Raw genomic sequence first — 20864 nt, 5'->3', positions numbered from 1 at the left:
ACACATAATGATCTTTTAACAAGCTTGGCAAGATAAATTAAACATAAACAAACAATTCAATATAGCAATTAGTCCAATAATCAAGGTTTCATTCAATCATAAACAAAAAGTAAAAGGTTTTTACACCTAAATCAGAAACTAAACACATAATAGTATCACAATGGAATGCTAAACATGGTCACGTTAACAACCCATATGATTACCGACATGTATCTGCTCTCTAATCCTTCCGATCTCTGCTCCCGTTAGCTTAACGGCCTTCCGGCCGCCTTCTAGACCCTCAAAACGGCTTAACAGAAGTTAATTACCGACTAAATTAGGTTAGAAGTTGAATCCCCCCTCTGGTTAGCTGATAATCACTTTTTATAACCCTTGGAACCGACTTTCGTACGCTGGGTGTAAGTCGGATTACGCTAGGCGTACTGAGAATATTGTCGCGAAGAGGTTATCCGGATGCAAGCCGTTACGCTGGGCGTAACCATATACTACGCTGGGCGTAAGTCGTCTTTGGCCATTACGCTAAGCGTACTTAGCAATTACGTTAGGCGTAATTGCCTCTTCCAACATTTTTCTTTCTTTTAGCTTCTAAGCCCTAATTCCGCTCCAGTCTTTTCTTTTGCGCTCTATTGACAACTAATAACTGCAAATCATAATTCAAAGCCTTGTAAATACTTTTTAGTTCTAAAAGAGAATAATAAAGGCTAAAATATTAAGATATAATGCATAAAAATATACATAAAAATACACATATCAAAATACTCCACACTTAGCTTTTGCTTGCCCCCAAGCAAATTTACTTTTATTTTACCAATATCGCACTAAACAATCCATTTTAAACTCAACCATTATGTCAAGACCGCAACACATGCATTTGTGTCTAAAATTTTCCTGAAGTACCCCCATACTTTAAATACTCACAATCTTCATAAACACTCGCCCACTTCTTTCGAACAATGCTCATTTAATGCATCCCTCCGAATCCATCCGCAGAAAACCTCCTAACCTCAAGGTGTTTTTGGTTGAGCAACCCAAGCATAGATAATCTAGAATTACAATTTATGATACCACTATGAAGCTCTTTTGAATTTTTCACTTCCTTGATAATTTAATCTTTGATTTCTTTGAATTCACCACCTTGTTTGATTTGATTTCTGGTATCTTCAATTTTTGAACTCTTGTAATTTTGATCTTTTGATCTTCACTTTAGTTGCTCCAAAATTCTTCAAACTTTTCTTACAATTCTCTCTTTTTTTTAAACATGTACCTCACTTCTTTCACTCAAAACCCTACATGCTTAAGCAGGGGCGCTCAACTTCAACCTTTATTTGTTAACGATAATAATTTTCCTGGATACATTTCTGGTACACGATGCTAAACATATTGCATCCCTCAAACTAAGCGAGGTTGTGTTTTTGTTCCATGATTTCACTAAAATAAGGGAGGCCACAAATGCACTATAACGTGTATTGGCTCAACTAAACATTTGAGTTCTCATCGGATCATCTCATATAATATTAGCAAAAATTTTAAATTATCACTAGATTTTTCTAAATTAAACTATTATTTCAAGTTTTTAAATTTTTAAATTTCCCTAAATCTAGAAATTTCCAAACTATTATTTCATTTTTTTTTAAATTTACTTTTACCGACCCCTACCCCACACTTATTTCATACAATTTCCTCATTGTATGCATAAAACTAATTAAGCACATAAAAAGGGAGAAAAAGGAACAGACTCCCCTGGGGTAGTTGTGGCGAGATCGAATGGGGCTGCTACAAGTTGCTCCAAATATTGCTGATAGACTGAAAACTGGACCTGCTGCTTCTAAATTTGCCGATAAATAAAATCAAGAATGCCGACTTCGAAAATGTGGTGCAAAAGATTGCAAACAAATGCAATGTATAGTAACCATGACGTGGAAAAGTGTCGACCACGTCGTCTCGTCAAGAATGACAGCCTCTTCTTGTGATGAAAACTCCCCCACAACAAAGGAAAGTGTCAACCATGTCGTGGCAGCCGGGATGATACTTCTACCTCGCATCAAAATAAAACTCTATGGTGTGGGAACAACTCATCCATACCATAAGAGTTAAAAATAAAATGCCACTCTTCTAAATAATCGCTCACGAAATCAATATGCACCCTACACTTATGACAAATCGTGGGTCTTGACTATAATCTTCGAACTCTCACACGACTCTCTCTAGCAACAGTCGGACCTAGCTGCTGAACTTACTGCCAGCTTTCTAAGGGCGAAAATTCTGCAAAGATCTAAACAACCAAAGAGCATCAACATGGAAAACAAAAGTAAAACACCCTAAATTAAACTTAATTACATACCAAATAAAAATACTAATACTAAGCAACACAATAACGATAGTTAACATGGAAAACAAAATTAGTGGTAACACGCTGTCGCCCTTTTATAAGTTTTCATCAAAATGTACCTAGATTTTCATAAATCGTGGAAATTATCAAATCACCTTAGTGTTAATAGTTTAAACTATATTTTTATACTCTTTGGTAATTATCAAAATTTATTTGCTTTTATAAAAGGGTGATTTGTTTTGCATGTTGATGCTCTTTGGTTAGTTTACATTTTGTACCTATTTTGATGTGCATCTAATGAAAACTTGATGTGCACGAAAGTAACCACTAATTTTAATATTTAGAAACTAACAAACTTAAACTAACTATGCACATATAGGCAGTTTACCTAGTCAGATTACAGTATAGCTTGGGTAAATCGGGTGTCGATCACAGGGAACGGTGTTATTAATTTATATATTCACTACTAAATTAATCTAATTATTAATAAGATAAAAGGGGTTTGTATCTAATTTTGCAAGTTTAGATAAACTTAATTATTTAATGAAAACTCAATAAACAAATTACTTCTAATAGTTCGAATCCACTTTCACTCAATGGTTATACATTAGTCAAGACTATTACCGTTGGTTACCAATTTAAGAAGTATTAGCAGTTTAGTTCTAAACCCACTAATTATTAATCAATTCATGTAAATATATGCATAGTCACACAATAGTTAACGGAGAATCAATTATTAAGTAAGATTGGAGCTATGAAGATTGATTAATCAAAACACAATTATATTCATAATATGAGTTCTCTAACACAACTTAATTCAATGATTCAACTACTTATCTAAGATTGGTTTGATCTTAGCTCTAATAAACTAGTGCTCACTTTGTTATTAGGTATACATATTCATGCAGATTTGTGTTCACTAACTACACAGAACAAGAATTTAAAGCAATTAAATCATTAACTAAACATGCTAGGTAAAATCAATCAACACAAGCATATAACCAACAAATAGAGTCTAATCTAATGCATTCAAACCATGATTTCCAGCTTCATCTAGCTAACAGAAGTAGCTAGATTTAGCTGGACATGTTAACAACTAAACATTCAAAAGCTAAAATCAAACACATGATAAATGTACCAAATTTATAAAGCAAATTATGATCTTCCTCTTCTTTGGTGTTGAAAACCACTTCCAGATCTCTTATTCCTCTGAAATTTTCCATCTAGAATCTCTTTCTTCTGCCAAAAGTCCCTTCAATTCGTAATGGTTAAGGATATATATATATATATATATAGTTTTCTGATTTTAATAATTCACGTCGTGAATAATAAAATATTCACGTCGTGAATACAAGATAGCCGTGCCCGGCAAGGATTCCTTCACCTGCGTACATATCTTCTAGAACTTATGCTCACGTCGTGAATCTTCCAGTTCTCACGACGTGAAGACGCTTTTTTCCTGATTTTCTTGTCCTTTAATCTTTTAACTCCCAAAGTTTCTTCCTTTAACGTTTTTAGTCCATTTTCTTCAAAATGTCTTCTTTTTTACTGCAAAGAACATTTAAACCCATAACTACCATTATTCTAAACAAATTACCAACTTATATATAAAAATGTACTTAAATATTGCTTAAAAATAGGTATAAATATGGAAATATCAAAATACCCCACACTTGGGCTTTGCTTGCCCTCAAGCAAATTTAAACTTAACCCTTTATTACTAACATCACATAGCACAATCCGATTCCAGCTCAGCCATTATGCCAAGACCTCAACGCATGCATTTGTGTCTAAAATTTTCCTAAAGTACCCCCATACTTTAAATACTCACAATCTTCATAAACATTCGCCCACTTCTTTCAAACAATGCTCATTTTATGCAACCCTCCGAATCCATCCGCATAAATCTTACTTAACCTCAAAGTATTTTTGTAAAGCTACCCAAGCATACATAAACTAGAGAATTACAACTTTAAGATACCAATACTTGGAGCTCTTGAATTCTTCACTTCTTTGACAGTTTAATCTTGATTTCTTTGAATTCATTTCTTTCATGATTTCTAGCATATTCAACTTTTGATTCCTTAGAACTTTGATCTTTGATCTTCATACTTTGATAGCTCCAAAATTCTTCAGGAATTCTTACTTTTCTGTAATTTCTCTCTTTTTTTTCTCTTTTTTTTACATGTATAACTCACTTTTTTCACTCAAAACCTACATGCTTAAGCATGGGCGCTTAACTTCGACCTTTATTGGTTAAGACATAGCTTTCCTGGATACATTTCAGGTTTAGGCTGCTAAACATATTGCATCCCACAAACCAAGCGGGGTTATGTTTTTGTTCCATGATTTCACTAAAATAAGGGAGGCAACAAATGCACTATAACGTGTATTGGCTCAACTAAACATTTGAACTCTTATCGGATCATCCCATATAACACTAGCAAATACAATTCAAATTATTATTACTAGATCTAATTAGAAATTTCAATTTTCAAATTTTACTATTATCTAGCAATTTACTCATTATCTAGCAATTTACTTTATACCCCCTACCCCACACTTAGTTTAAAATATGGGTCTCGACTCTCGACTTTAAACACTCCCGGCTAAACACGTACGCACTTATATCTCGATATCCCTTGTAGGCGCTCCTACCAATTTCTAAGAAATAACAACCAAAGAAGAATAAAAGTAACATAATATCTTGAAAGTTCTTACAATCCCAACAAAATAAAACAAAACACAATAAAAACAAACCAAAACAAACAAAATAAAAAATAAACAAACAATCAATCATCCTCCTCCTCATCGTTCGCTCCGCTCGTGCCCGCTCCATCACCTCCACGTCCGCCATACTCCGTCCATCTCGGGCAAATCGGGTAATGATACCCCAAATGAGGTGGCTGCTCCACTCCAAGGTGTCGGACAATGTTCTTCATAGTACCTCCAATCCAATTGACACTCAAAGATAACTGGTCAAAATAACCAGCCATGTTACTCCCAAAGGGTGGTCCCACCGTGGATGCGGGTGGATGCATTGGCTGCCTGCGTTCTCCCCGTCCTCTCATGTTCCTGCGCCTCGGCTGTGGTTGTGGTTCGGGTTGGTCGGCCGGTTCCTCCTCCTCCTCCTCCTCATCATCATCATCTCGAAGAATTCCCCAATGTGTCCCATAATTTTTTTTACCACCCTCATTGTTTCCAGATACCCCATACTGAACTCATTCCCCTCAATACATGTTAGAGAATGAGTGATGTCAGTAACAAGGAGGCCATAAGATCGGGCCAATCGTGTAACAAAATGCCCTACACAAATGGGGCTTCCAGGACGAGCACTCGACGCATAGTCCGCCAAATACAGGGCCAAGAAATATGGAATATTGCGGCAAACACCCGGTTGTAAGATGCACCATAAAAAGAAAAAGTTACTTTTAGTAACTTTATCACCGTGACGTTTGTGATGAATGGAGAAAGTAATTAAGCGATGGATGAGGCGGTGTATCGGGTTTTTGATGCTACTCTCGGGAGATACACCGGAATTAAACACACCAGCGGCAATGTTGCTCCAAAACTCCGGCCCTGAAACCCCATCCGCATACACCCACGTGGTGTTCCTCAAAAATAAAACAAACTCATGAGTGATGGTCTCATGTGCTTCATACAGCCCCATACGACGAGAAAACTCCACTAAACTGCACTCCCGATACTCCCCGCCTAAACGAAAGACCAAGGCTCGGGGAAAAGTGGGATCTCTGACATTGTCATGGAATGTCACCGTGGAGAAAAAACTCCACGCAAAGCTCCTTATAAACATGCTCCTGGATGTTAAACAAGTTGAACCACCCCTTGCATGTAAATTGAAATCCGTCCCCCAAAAAGATTTTTGTTAGGTATTGGGACATGCTATCAAACAAGCCAACCTCCCTAAACCTTGCCCACTGAATAGTGGAAGCAACAGAAAACTCCCGGTTGTAAAGCCATCCCAACCGAGTATTCCATCGCTTGTAAACATCCCGAGGTGTAGTGGTTGGAAATTCGTAAAATGGGTGTAAACTCGCAATCCCAAGAGGTAATTCCTTTCTAGGTGCAATTTCTGCAAAAACAAGGAACAAACATAGCCAAAACAACAACCCAACAATTTAGAAATAAAAGGAACAAAGAAACTGCACAGTCCAGAATTCACGTCGTGAATTCCTAAAAATTCACGGCGTGAGTTCGTAGTCAGGTTCGAAATTTGGTATGCTTTCTATACAAATTGGCCATGATAGTGCTGGGGGTTTACTCCTATGACATTTTCAACCAATAATCAACTACATTCCAAGGGTAATTCACGACTCTTAGGGCATATTTTATACAATTTAACATACGAACAAACCCTAGCCCTAAATTCAACTATTAGAGCAAAAATTAAACATAGAATGGAAGAATCATTACCTTAGATCGTAGTATTACGTAAGCACAAAGGAAAATAGAGGAATTGTCGGCCAAATTTGGAACAAGGGGGAACAGATCGTGTGTTTCACTTCGTGGGGAATAAAGAAATGAGGCTAAGTCTTGGCCTATTTAGTTAATAGAAAATGGGCTGATATGCATCATTTTTATATTATCCCGCTTAATCAGAATTCACGTCGTGAATTAGTAACTATTCACGTCGTGAATCCTGCACAAAATGTAATTATTAACAAATAAAGTACGTCTAACAGCTATCTTCCTAATTATCACCACTTCGTTTTTAGGCACCCCTCATTCAGTGTTTAATTATGTTATAATCGAGTTGGATGATATGATGTATGTTTTTAAGACTAAAAATGCAAAAAGAAAAGAAAAAAATTGCAAACCAAACTCGGGTTGCCTCCCGAGAAGCACTTCTTTTTCTCGGAGTCTTGAGCTGGACTCCGTGCATCCTACGTTGAATCTTCTGAAAAGTCCATCACCAGTTGGACCTTTTGTTCCTTGAAACGCCTCTTGTAAGCTTGAACTCGTCTTTTGTACGCCTTTTTCGAATTTTCCTTTTTAGCTTTGACCTCTTCTTCATCAAGCTTGTGTTTGGTCCCTTTAGTTTCCTCCCTGCACTCCATAGCATCGTTCTCCTCTTTCACTACCGGCTTTGTCACCTTTGAAGTAACCTCTTCTTCATCACTTGTCATCTCGTCTTCCTCGCTTACCCAAGAAGGTGGACTCTTGTAAGCAATGACTTCAACCAAATATGGAATAAATGCTCTTGGTTTTGTTCTTTTGACTTGATGAACTGTCTTGATCTCTTCTTCCATAAGCTTTTCTAGTTCTTCTAATTCATTGTCTTCATTAATTGTGAACACCTCTTCTTGAACATGATTCCTTTGAAAGCCATCTTCTATCCCAAAAATTTCTTTTTCATCACCAACCCTCAAGGTGAGCTTAGACTCGTGAATATCAACAAGAGCTCCAGCAGTGTTAAGCAATGGACGACCAAGGATAATTGGAACATCAGGGCTTCCTTCATATCCAACACTACAAAATCTATTGGAAAAACAAATTTTCCAATTTTTACTAATATATCCTCCACAATGCCTCGGGGCTGTGTCACTGAACGGTTCGCCATGTGAATAGTCATTCTTGTAGCCTTCATCTTCTGAATTTCCAACTTTTGATAAAATGAATAAGGCATCAAATTAATGCTAGCCCTAGAATTGGCTAAAGCATCAACCTTCATATTGTTACCAAACTCACACGGAAGAGTGAGGCGTCCAGGATCTCCCATCTTCTCAGGTGTCTCTCCCAACACAGCTTTTGAGCTTTGCTCACTTAGAATCACCTTAGAATGATTCTTTAATTGCTTGCGAGTGTCTATCAAGTCCTGCAATAATTTTTGATGCTCGGAAATTTTTGATAAGGACTCGACAAAAGGAGTATTAATCGGGATACCCTTCACGTGCTTAACAAACTCTATATGCTCTCTTTCCAATGGACTAAGGGCAGCTCGGGAAGGAAAAGGCAAAGGCGGATGATAAGCCGAACCAACTACAAAAAGTTTCTATTCATGACGGGCCCACGTTGTGAACTTATATGGCTCACGTCGTGAGTTCTTCAATTCAGCAGCATCTTGATTTTCGAGCTTTAGCTTCTTTAGTTTTGGATCTGGCTGCTATTGTTCAACTTCTAAGGCTTCTAGGAACTCAGAGATGGCCTCTTCTTTAGTATCTATGGCCATTACATGAGATTGGGCCTTCGTTTCGGGATTTTTTGGGGACAACTTCTCATGAACCATAGTGGCTAGTTGACCAAGTTGTACTTCAAGGTTATTGATGGAGGCTTGTTGGTTTTTTTTATTAAAGCCTGCTATTTTACCATCAATGCATGATGATTCTTTACCAAAGTTCTTTGTTCATTAATAGCAGAATCAGTAGCCTTGTGTCTCTTTTCCGAAGCTTCCATAAACTTCATCAACATGGTCTCTAGATCAGGTTTCTTCTCAGCTGGTGGTTGCTCCTTTTGGTAGAAGCCTCGGCTTGTTTGCCTATACTTTTCTTCTTTTTGCTTCTTAAATTCTTCATATGGCAGCCACTCCTTCTTTGGTTTCCTCCAGTCTTCCTCGTACTTATCCCCACTCGAGTAGCACACTTGAGCTTTTCTATTCCCAAACTCATCTAAATTGCAGTCCTTGGTCAAGTGCGGACCACTACACCTCTCGCAACCCACTATTATGGCATGAATTGAGTGGTCCATTTGTGTCAACCTCCTGTCCATATTATTCAGCATAGCCATCATGGCTGCTATTTCTTCAGTTTGGGCCCCTCCACCGCCTTTGATTCCATCTTGCCTAGGGTTGTGGTATTCGCGAGAGTGCTTCACGAATTCTTCAATCAGCTCCTTGACCTCCCTTGGATTTTTCTTTGTCAAAGGTCCTTGAGAGTAAAGGAGTTGTCTCGTCATAATGTTGACCCCATCATAGAAGATCGACATCTCTTGTTGCACATTTAGATCATGCTGAGGGCAATTTCTAAGCAAGCCCTTGTACTGCTCCCATGCTTCGTATAATGACTCCCCCGGCTGTTGCTCAAAGTTGGCTATTGCCTTCTTGAGTTTAGCTATCTTGGATGGCGGGCAAAACTGGTCCAGGAATTGCTCACACAATTGAGCCCAAGTGGTGATTGTGCCCGGTGGGAGTGATTTTAACCACTCTTTAGCAGCTCCCTTGAAATTAATGGGAAGCATCCTGAGTAGTAAGGTGTTTCTATTGACATTTGGGACATTGAAGTAATCCGCAATGTCATTGACTTCATCTAGATGCTTAAAAGCATCCTCATGATCTTTCCCATATAATGGGATTTCCTTCAGTACAATCAAGATGTGCCCCTTCAGCTCGAATGTGGCAGTGGCAGGTATTGCGGGTTGGGCTAAACCGGGACCCACATCTTCTCGGATCTGCTTCTTGTAAGCGCCCATAGACATCTCTTCAATGTCTGCCATCTCGTTCCTTGGCTCGTTCTCGGGTTCGCTCGTATGTTCTTCAAATTTAGGCTCAGTATCGTATTCGGATTCGGTTTGGACGGGTATTTGATCCAAGTGTTCAAGCTTGCTCTTGTTCTTTAAGGATGAACTTGAGTCTCCTGTCTTTTTTCCCGACCTCCTTGAAAATGCTGAATTTAGTTCTTGCAATGGCGTCTTCTTATCAGTCTTTTTGTGAAGTGCAGCTTCTGGATCTTTAATCGGTGGCACCAAAGGTGTGGTAGAGCCTCTGGTCAAGAACTCCTGCAACTCGATAAAATAAAAACGTAAAATTGAACTAAAATAAGAAAAATACTAAAAACTAAAAATTTCAGTTCTCACGTCGTGAGTTTATGAAGCTGACGTCGTGAGTTCTGTGACAGAAACAAAAATCAATTTTTTTTTGCTAAAATAATATGCTAATAAACTAAGCTAAGAAACAAAAATAAATAACTAATTAACTTTTTGCAGATTTTATCCCACAAAAAGGGTCGATTAATCTAAAGCAACTAAATAAACTAATAAACTGGCCGTTCCCAGGCAACGACGCTAAAAACTTGATGTGCTTGAAAGTAGCCACTAATTTTAATATTTATAACCTAACAAACTTAAACTAACTATGCACTTATAGGCAGTGTACCTAGTCAGATTACAGTATAGCTTGGGTAAGTCGGGTGTCGATCACAGGGAACGGTGTTATTAATTTACATATTCACTACTAAATTAATCTAATTATTAATAAGCTAAAAGGGGTTTGTATCTAGTTTTGCAAGTTTAGATAAACTTAATTCTTTAATGAAAACTCAATAAACAAATTACTTCTATTAGTTCGAATCCACTTTCACTCAATTGTTATACATTAGTCAAGACTATTACCGTTGGTTACCAATTTCAGAAGTATTAGCAGTTTAGTTTTAAACCCACTAATTATTAATCAATTCATGTAAATCTATGTATAGTCACACAATAGTTAACACATAATCAATTATTAAGTAAGATAGGAGCTATGAAGATTGATTAATCAAAACACAGTTATATTCATAATATGAGTTCTCTAACACAACTTAATTTAATGATTCAACTACTTATCTAAGATTGGTTTGATCTTAGCTCTAATAAACTAGTGCTCACTTTGTTATTAGGTATTCATATTCATGCATATTTGTGTTCACTAACTACACAAAACAAGAATTTAAAGCAATTAAATCATTAACTAAACATGATAGGTAAAATCAATCCACATAAGCATTTAACCAACAAATAGAGTCTAATCTAATGCATTCAAACCATGAGTTCCAGCTTCATCTAGCTAACAGAAGCAACTAGATTTAGCTGGACATGTTAACAACTAAACAATCAAAAGCTAAAATCAAACACATGATAAATGTACCAAATTTATAAAGCAAATTATGATCTTCCTCTTCTTTGGTGTTGAAAACCACTTCCAGATCTCTTTTTCCTCTGAAATTCGCCTTCTAGAATCTCTTTCTTTTGCCAAAAGTCCCTTCATTTCGTAATGGTTAAGGATATATATAGTTTTCTAATTTTAATAACTCACGTTGTGAATAATAAAATATTCACGTCATGAATACAAGATAACCGTGCCCGACAAGGATTCCTTCACCCGCGTACATATTTTCAAGAACTTATGCTCACGTCGTGAATCTTCCAGTTCTCACGATGTGAAGACGCTTTTTTCCTGATATTCTTGTCCTTTAATCTTTTAACTCCCAAAGTTTCTTCCTTAAACATTTTTAGTCCCTTTTCTTCAAAATGTCTTCTTTTTGGCTGGAAATAACATTTAAACCCATAAGTACCTTTATTCTAAACAAATTACCAACTTATATATAAAAATGTACTTAAATATTGCCTAAAAATAGGTATAAATATGACAATATCAAAATAAGTTTAATTTAGGGTGACCCGGGTTTGATCCCCGGCAACGACGCCAAAAACTTAATGTGCACAAAAGTAGCCACTAATTTTAATATTTATAACCTAACAAACTTAAACTAACTATGCACTTATAGGCAGTGTATCTAGTCAGATTACAGTATAGCTTGGGTAAGTCGGGTGTCGATCACAGGGAACGGTGTTATTAATTTATATATTGACTACTAAATTAATCTAATTATTAATAAGCTAAACGGAGTTTGTATCTAATTTTGCAAGTTTAGATAAACTTAATTCTTTAATGAAAACTCAATAAACAAATTACTTCTATTAGTTCGAATCCACTTTCACTCAATGGTTATACATTAGTCAAGACTATTACCGTTGGTTACCAATTTAAGAAGTATTAGCAGTTTAGTTTTAAACCCACTAATTATTAATCAATTCATGTAAATCTATGCATAGTCACACAATAGTTAACACATAATCAATTATTAAGTAAGATTGGAGCTATGAAGATTGATTAATCAAAACACAATTATATTCATAATATGAGTTCTCTAACACAACTTAATTCAATGATTCAACTACTTATCTAAGATTGGTTTGATCTTAGCTCTAATAAACTAGTGCTCACTTTGTTATTAGGTATTCATATTCATGCAGATTTGTGTTCACTAACTACACAAAACAAGAATTTAAAGCAATTAAATCATTAACTAAACATGATAGGTAAAGTCAATCCACATAAGCATTTAACCAACAAATAGAGTCTAATCTAATGCATTCAAACCATGAGTTCCGGCTTCATCTAGCTAACAGAAACAACTAGATTTAGCTGGACATGTTAACAACTAAACAGTCAAAAGCTAAAATCAAACACATGATAAATGTACCAAATTTATAAAGAAAATGATGATATTCCTCTTCTTTTGTGTTGAAAACCACTTCCCGATCTCTTTTTCCTCTGAAATTCGCCTTCTGGAATCTCTTTCTTCTGCCAAATGTCCCTTCAATTCGTAATGGTTAAGGATATATATAGTTTTCTGATTTTAATAACTCACGTCGTGAATAATAAAATATGCACGTCCTGAATACAAGATAACCGTGCCCGGCAAGGATTCCTTGACCCGCGTACATATCTTCTAGAACTTATGCTCACGTCATGAATCTTCAAATTCTCACGACGTGAAGACGTTTTTTTCATGATTTTCATATCCTTTAATCTTTTAACTCCCAAAGTTTCTTCCTTTAACGTTTTTAGTCCCTTTTCTTCAAAATGTCTTCTTTTTGGCTGCAAATAACATTTAAACCCATAAGTATCATTATTCTAAACAAATTACCAACTTATATATAAAAATGTACTTAAATATTGCCTAAAATAGGTTTAAATATGACAATATCAAAATAAGTTTAATTTAGGGTGACCCGGGTTCGATCCCCGGCAACGACGCCAAAAACATGATGTGCTTGAAAGTAGCCACTAATTTTAATATTTATAACCTAACAAACTTAAACTAACTATGCACTTATAGGCAGTGTACCTAGTCAGATTACAGTATAGCTTGGGTAAGTCGGGTGTCGATCACAGGGAACGGTGTTATTAATTTACATATTCACTACTAAATTAATCTAATTATTAATAAGCTAAAAGGGGTTTGTATCTAGTTTTGCAAGTTTAGATAAACTTAATTCTTTAATGAAAACTCAATAAACAAATTACTTCTATTAGTTCGAATCCACTTTCACTCAATTGTTATACATTAGTCAAGACTATTACCGTTGGTTACCAATTTCAGAAGTATTAGCAGTTTAGTTTTAAACCCACTAATTATTAATCAATTCATGTAAATCTATGTATAGTCACACAATAGTTAACACATAATCAATTATTAAGTAAGATAGGAGCTATGAAGATTGATTAATCAAAACACAGTTATATTCATAATATGAGTTCTCTAACACAACTTAATTTAATGATTCAACTACTTATCTAAGATTGGTTTGATCTTAGCTCTAATAAACTAGTGCTCACTTTGTTATTAGGTATTCATATTCATGCATATTTGTGTTCACTAACTACACAAAACAAGAATTTAAAGCAATTAAATCATTAACTAAACATGATAGGTAAAATCAATCCACATAAGCATTTAACCAACAAATAGAGTCTAATCTAATGCATTCAAACCATGAGTTCCAGCTTCATCTAGCTAACAGAAGCAACTAGATTTAGCTGGACATGTTAACAACTAAACAATCAAAAGCTAAAATCAAACACATGATAAATGTACCAAATTTATAAAGCAAATTATGATCTTCCTCTTCTTTGGTGTTGAAAACCACTTCCAGATCTCTTTTTCCTCTGAAATTCGCCTTCTGGAATCTCTTTCTTTTGCCAAAAGTCCCTTCATTTCGTAATGGTTAAGGATATATATAGTTTTCTGATTTTAATAATTGACTTGATTTTAATAATTCACGTCGTGAATAATAAAATATTCACGTCGTGAAAACAAGATAACCGTGCCCGGCAAGGATTCCTTCACTCGCGTACATATCTTCTAGAACTTATGCTCACGTCGTGAATCTTCTAGTTCTCACAACGTGAAGACGCTTTTTTGGTGATTTTCTTGTCCTTTAATCTTTTAACTCCCAAAGTTTCTTCCTTTAACGTTTTTAGTTCCTTTTCTTCAAAATGTCTTCTTTTTGGCTGCAAATAACATTTAAACCCATAAGTACCATTATTCTAAACAAATTACCAACGTATATATACAAATGTACTTAAATATTGCCTAAAAATAGGTATAAATATGGCAATATCAAAATACCCCACACTTGGGCTTTGCTTGCCCTCAAGCAAATTTAAACTTAACCCTTTATTACTAACATCACATAGCACAATCCGATTCCAGCTCAGCCATTATGCCAAGACCTCAACGCATGCATTTGTGTCTAAAATTTTCCTAAAGTACCCCCATACTTCAAATACTCACAATCTTCATAAACATTCGCCCACTTCTTTCAAACAATGCTCATTTTATGCAACCCTCCGAATCCATCCGCATAAATCTTACTTAGCCTCAAAGTATTTTTGTAAAGCTACCCAAGCATACATAAACTAGAGAATTACAACTTTAAGATACCAATACTTGGAGCTCTTGAATTCTTCACTTCTTTGACAGTTTAATCTTGATTTCTTTGAATTCATTTCTTTCATGATTTCTGGCATCTTCAACTTTTGATTCCTTAGAACTTTGATCTTTGATCTTCATACTTTGATAACTCCAAAATTCTTCAAGAATTCTTACTTTTCAGTAATTTCTCTCTCTTTTTTTCTCTCTTTTTTTTACATGTATAACTCACTTTTTTCACTCAAAACCTACATGTTTAAGCAGGGGCGCTTAACTTCAACCTTTATTGGTTAGACATAGCTTTCCTGGATATATTTCAGGTTTAGGCTGCTAAACATATTGCATCCCTCAAACCAAGCGGGGTTATGTTTTTGTTCCATGATTTCACTAAAATAAGGGAGGCCACAAATGCACTATACCGTGTATGGGCTCAACTAAACATTTGAACTCTTATCGGATCATCCCATATAACACTAGCAACTACAATTCAAATTATTATTACTAGATCTAATTAGAAATTTCAATTTTCAAATTTTCAAATTTTACCATTATCTAGGAATTTACTCATTGTCTAGCAATTTACTTTATACCCCCTACCCTACACTTATTTCATACAATGCCCTCATTGTATGCCTAGGATCAATTAAAATTAAGAAAAGGGAGAAAAAAAGAACAAACTCCCCTGGGATAGCGGCGTAAACAACTCCAAAAGTGTGAAAAACGTGCATCTTGAATATGGACTCTGAGAAATAGAAACTTGGATCTTGAACACGCGAGATAAGGAATGTACCAGAAAAACATGAAATCGAGCCTTCAATCTTCTAAAAATGTGGTGGAAATCTTCAAAATAGAACGAACAATGTGGGAAAGCATACGCCACATTGTATGGTAGTGAAAATGAGCCAAAATAATCTTCATAATAATGACAAGAAGAATGGTATCAACCCATGGAAGAATAATATGTCAAGGGCCTTGATCTTATGAAGAACACCAATTCATGACGTGAGATAAGAAAAGTCACGACGTGAATTCGCAATCACGCGTATTCTGAGAACCCCTGAGAACTGACTCACGACGTGAGTAACAAAAGTTCACGTCGTGAAAACTGGGCAAACAGAAAAACATTTAGCCAAATCTTTTTTTAATGTGCACAAGTCGAACCAATGTCTTAATGTATTAAGACCCTTCTAAATTCACCAGTTTTGACTCTTTCACTGACTATCCACTCTCTTGACTCACCCCACACTTAGTTTAAAATATGGGTCTCGACTCTCGACTTTAAACACTCCCGGCTAAACACGTACGCACTTATATCTCAATATCCCTTTTAGGCGCTCCTAGAAATTTCTGAGAAATAACAACCAAAGAGGAAGAAAAGCAACATAATATCTTGAAAGTTCTTACAATCCCAACAAAACAAAACAAAACACAATAAAAACAAACCAAAACAAAAAAAATAAAAAATAAACAAACAATCAGTCATCCTCCTCCTCATCGTTCGCTCCGCTCGTGCCCGCTCCGTCACCTCGACGTCCGCCATACTCCGTCCATCTCGGGAAAATCGGGTAATGATACCCCAAATGAGATGGCTGCTACACTCCAAGGTGTCGGACAACGTTCTCCATAGTACCTCCAATCCAATTGACACTTAAAGATAACTGGTCAAAATAACCAGCCATGTTACTCCCAAAGGGTGCTCCCACCATGGATGCGGGTGGATGCATTGGGTGCCCGTGTTCTCCCTGTCGTCTCACGTTCCTGCGCCTCGGCCGTGGTTGTGGTTCAGGTTGGTCGGCTGGCTCCTCCTCCTCATCATCATCATCTCGAAGAATTCCCCAATGTGTCCCATAATTTTTTACCACCCTCATTGTTTCCAGATACCCCATACTGAACTCATTCCCCTCAATACATGTTAGAGAACGAGTGATGTCAGGAACAAGGAGACCATAAGATCGGGCCAATCATGTAACAAAATGCCCTCCACAAATGGGGCTTCCAGTACGAGCACTCGTTGCATAGTCCGCCAAATACCGGGCCAAGAAATATGGAATATTGCAGCAAACACTCGGTTATAAGATGCACCATAAAAAGAACAAGTTACTTTTAGTAACTTTATCACCGTGACGTTTGTGATGAATGGAGAAAGTAATTAAGCGATGGATGAGGCGGTGTATCGGGTTTTTGATGCTACTCTTGGGAGATACACCGGAATTAAACACACCAGCGGCAATGTTGCTCCAAAACTCAGGCCCCGAAACCCCATCCGCATACACCCGCGTGGCGTCCCTCAAAAATAAAACAAACTCATGAGTGATGGTCTCATGAGCTTCATACAGCCCCATACGAAGAGAAAACTCCACTAAACTGCACCCCCGATACTCCCCGCCTAAACAAAAGACCAAAGCTCAGGGAAAAGTGGGATCTCTGACATTGTCATGGAATGTCACCGTGGAAAAAACTCCATGCAAAGCTCCTTATAAACACGCTCCTGGATGTTAAACAAGTTGAACCACCCCTTGCATGTAAATTGAAATCCGTCCCCCAAAAAGATTTTTGTTAGGTATTGGGACATCCTAAAAATGAAGAATTCAAGAGCATTAAAACTTGATGCCATAAAAGCATCATATTAAATAGGGTACCTAACATCACATAGAACAATCGAAAATGTGGAAAACATGGAAAACATAGAACAATCCTATTTTAAACTAGGTATATTTTGATGCATTAAAACTAACCAAAGAGCATCAACATGGAAAACAAAAGTAAAACACCCTAATAAATTAGTATCACTGCTGAAAACATGGAAAACATTGAACAATTCTATTGATTTTGATAATATAGTTTAAATTATCACTGCTGCTTGCACTAAAAATATAACTCAGGGAAGCAGGGTCGAATCCTCAGGGACATAGCCTAATGGTCAATGCCTTTTTGCATCAGGCACAATCTAGTCAAGACAGAAATTATTAAAAGGGGGATTTGAATTAAACTAAAAAATAAAACTGCAGTGATATTAAACTAAACGAAAGTCAATATAAAAAACGATTTTAGTTCTGCTGCGACTTTCCTAATCATGTAACTGATCCAGATCTGATTATTAGAGATGCCTTCTATCTAAGCTGGTACTGAGAAAAACTAACAAGCTCTAGTAATTCCACTTTTACCTTATTTAGTTAACCAAAACAAGCTCTTTAATTAACCCTAACTTTTTCCTGTTCAATTAAATAAGCTCTTAATTAAATCAGAAAAGCTGCATTATAATCAATGTAAAATTCCCAACAATATCCAATACTTCTCACAGGCTCGGAAACGTAAAGATATGATTTTTCAGTTTATAATAAAGTCAAATCCCAAACACGGAACCGATTTATTACTTGTTACTTATTACCAGTTGACAAGAACAATTACGTATTCTATAACTGATTAACTGGAATGATAAAACCAGTAACAACCCGAAATTTTCCATCGCCGAAAAACCCGTTCTACCCGTAAAAATTCGCCGTTTATCAATTCGTTCCGATTTCGTTTTTGGGTTAAATTAATTAAACTTATATGTTTATTTGATGCTAATGAGTGTCCAAACCCCTTAGGAACTCATGAAATTAGCCCAAAATTTTTATTTAAGAAATTTTAGAAACGTCCCTGCCGAGTTACGGAAACTTAATCGGGTGCGACCAGAAGCCCCGTTTAGTGCCGGTATCGGGTAGAATTCCACCGTGTCCAAGTTATGGGACCTATTTAAAGGTGTTTAAACATTCATTTGAAGCTTTTGCTTCCTCTCTCTACTCTCTCTCTAACCTCTCTCCTAAATCCAAGTTTAAGGGTCCAAATCACAAATTTAAGGCTTCTAATCACCAAGGTACCTTCCCTAACTTGTTATGAAACCCCTCTATCCTTCAAATTCGAGTTCAAATCATGGAATAGGACCACATTCATGAGTTTACGGGCCTGGAACAGTCCTAGGCCGTGAACTCATATAAAATGGGTTTTGGAGCCCAAAAACCCTTCCAATCGACCTTTGGAGCTTAAATATGGCTTAATGGCTTAATGGATTGGACTTAGAATTCCCTTAACATGAATTTTGAAGAGAAAACATGAGTTTACTGCCCAAGAACATGCTTGGGCCGTAAACTCATATAAATGGGGTTTTTATGCCCTTAAACCCTTCCAAAATACCATTGGAGCTTAGATATGAATTTTAGAATTATGGATTTGGCCTTGGAACACCTTGAAAATCAATTTAGAGGAGTAAACTTGATTTTACTGCCCAAGAACATGCTTGGGCCGTAAACTCATTGTTCTTGGAGAGTAAACTCCTCTAAATGTGTTAAAATGCCACTTTAACACACCTAAAGCCTTGGGATAAATTCTAGAAGTGTTTACAATCAAGTATTGGACCTTAAAACATATAAAATCACCCTTTAATAAGAGTTCACGGCCATGAGGGTGTTCATGGGCCGTAAACTCCTAAAAGCATGCAAAAGTCCCCCAAAAATTGATTCAAGGCTTAGGAAAAATCATTGGAATCACATGTGATTGTTTAAGGACCAAAACTTTAAGGATTGGATGTGAGGGGGGAGTTTACGGCCGTAAACTCCATGTTTACTGTCGTAAACTCCAATAAATGGTCCCTATGTTAGTTTCAATCTATTCCAAAGTCTAAAATCCAAGTCTAGCAATATTTCCCAAGTGTTTTGAAGCCATTGTGCACCCAAAATCAACCTCCATGAGTTCACGGCTGTGAACTCATATGGATGAGGTGTTTAGGGTAGTAAACTCCATCCCCTAGTCTTACAAGTCCTTAAATGCCACCCGGGTCCTTCCAAACACTCAAAATGGGGTGTTTCTGCAACTAGGAGTGTATGTCCCTAACAAATATATTAATCAAATTCTAATTAGATACAAATGTATATCATTTGATAATCCATAGGAATCTTGTGCATTCGCGAACCCAGAACTGACGTTTAGGATCCAAACCGACGCGTTTCTCAACCGGTGAGTTCATTCCCCTACCCTTTTTCATGTGTTTTTCAAATGGTTTTCAACGTTTTCAGGGGGGAATACAAGCAAAAGTACAAGGAATCTTGTACTTAAACGTATTTTCAGTTCAAATGTATTATTTCATGTATGATTCTAATAATGAAAATTGTGATAACTAATGGTTCGAATTGCAGGTTAATCAGTTAGACTAAAGCCAGATTTCTTTAAAAAGTGTTTTGATCTATATTACTTTTTGTAAAAGAAATCATACTAATCATAACTAAGATTAATACTAAACGAATGCGAATACGAATTCGAATATAACTAATAGGATAGTACAAATACGAATACGAATATGAATACGAACTAGAATACGAATGTAACCAATAGTATAGTACGAATACGAATTCGAATACGAATACGAATACGGATTTGAATACGAATACGAATACGAATACAAATACTAACCAATAGGATAGAACGAATACGAATACGAACCAATAGGATAGAATGAATACGAATACGAATACAAATACGAATACGAATACGAATACTAACCAATTGGATAGAACGATACGAATACGAATACGAATACTAACCAATAGGATAGAACGAATACGAATACGAATATGAATACGCATTCGAATTCAAATACGAATACGAATAAAACCAATAGGATAAGTATGAATACGAATGCGAATACGAATACGAAAACGAATAGATATAGGAATACGAATGCGGAATGACGCCTTTGGATGACACTAAGACTTCGAATATACAGTTAGTGTACCCCTTGAGTGTCACCAGAGTTTCGAATTTAATGTGAAAGTACGCCTCTGGACCTCTACTGAGTTTCAAATATATCCGCCTCAGAATGTCGACAGAGATTCGAATATACAACTAATGTACTCTTTTGGAACTCATCAGAACTTCGAACATACTGTAATGTACGCTTCGGTGTGATTCCAAATATTCGAAAATACAACTAAGTTAGTAGATAATAGCCATTCGAAGGTAGAATAACTAAGGGTTAGAATACTTAATTAATACTACAAGTATGGTAA

The 20864-nt window shown here is 36.3% G+C and overlaps 1 protein-coding gene and 1 non-coding gene across 2 annotated transcripts; one reads left to right on the top strand and one right to left on the bottom strand.

The window, feature by feature from the left end:
• Positions 1–5121: 5121 nt before the first annotated feature.
• On the bottom strand, positions 5122–11306 carry LOC111897112 (uncharacterized). The gene is made up of 4 exons (XM_023893078.1): positions 11187–11306; positions 9712–10060; positions 7273–7523; positions 5122–5544 (listed from the first exon to the last, which is right to left on the bottom strand). The coding sequence occupies exons 1-4, from the start codon at positions 11304–11306 to the stop codon at positions 5122–5124; spliced, it is 1143 nt and encodes a 380-aa protein (XP_023748846.1).
• Positions 9288–9394, top strand: LOC111897152 (small nucleolar RNA R71). Its single transcript, XR_002852111.1, has one exon. It is a non-coding gene; the product is annotated as a small nucleolar RNA R71 (small nucleolar RNA).
• Positions 11307–20864: the final 9558 nt, after the last annotated feature.

Source organism: Lactuca sativa, chromosome 4 (genome assembly GCF_002870075.4).
Source record: "Lactuca sativa cultivar Salinas chromosome 4, Lsat_Salinas_v11, whole genome shotgun sequence".
Lineage (NCBI taxonomy): Eukaryota > Viridiplantae > Streptophyta > Magnoliopsida > Asterales > Asteraceae > Lactuca > Lactuca sativa.
This window is presented reverse-complemented; position numbering and strand designations above follow the sequence as displayed.

Excerpts from the sequence above, each read along its gene's own strand:
- LOC111897112 (XM_023893078.1), bottom strand. The coding sequence starts at position 11,306 with ATGAAGGGACTTTTGGCAAAAGAAAGAGATTCTAGAAGGCGAATTTCA. Across the intron at positions 10,061-11,186 it reads TAATTTGCTTTATAAATTTG|GAGTTCTTGACCAGAGGCTC; the intron begins GTACATTTATCA and ends ATCGAGTTGCAG. Across the intron at positions 5,545-7,272 it reads GGCGTTTCAAGGAACAAAAG|TATGGGGTATCTGGAAACAA; the intron begins GTCCAACTGGTG and ends GAATGAGTTCAG.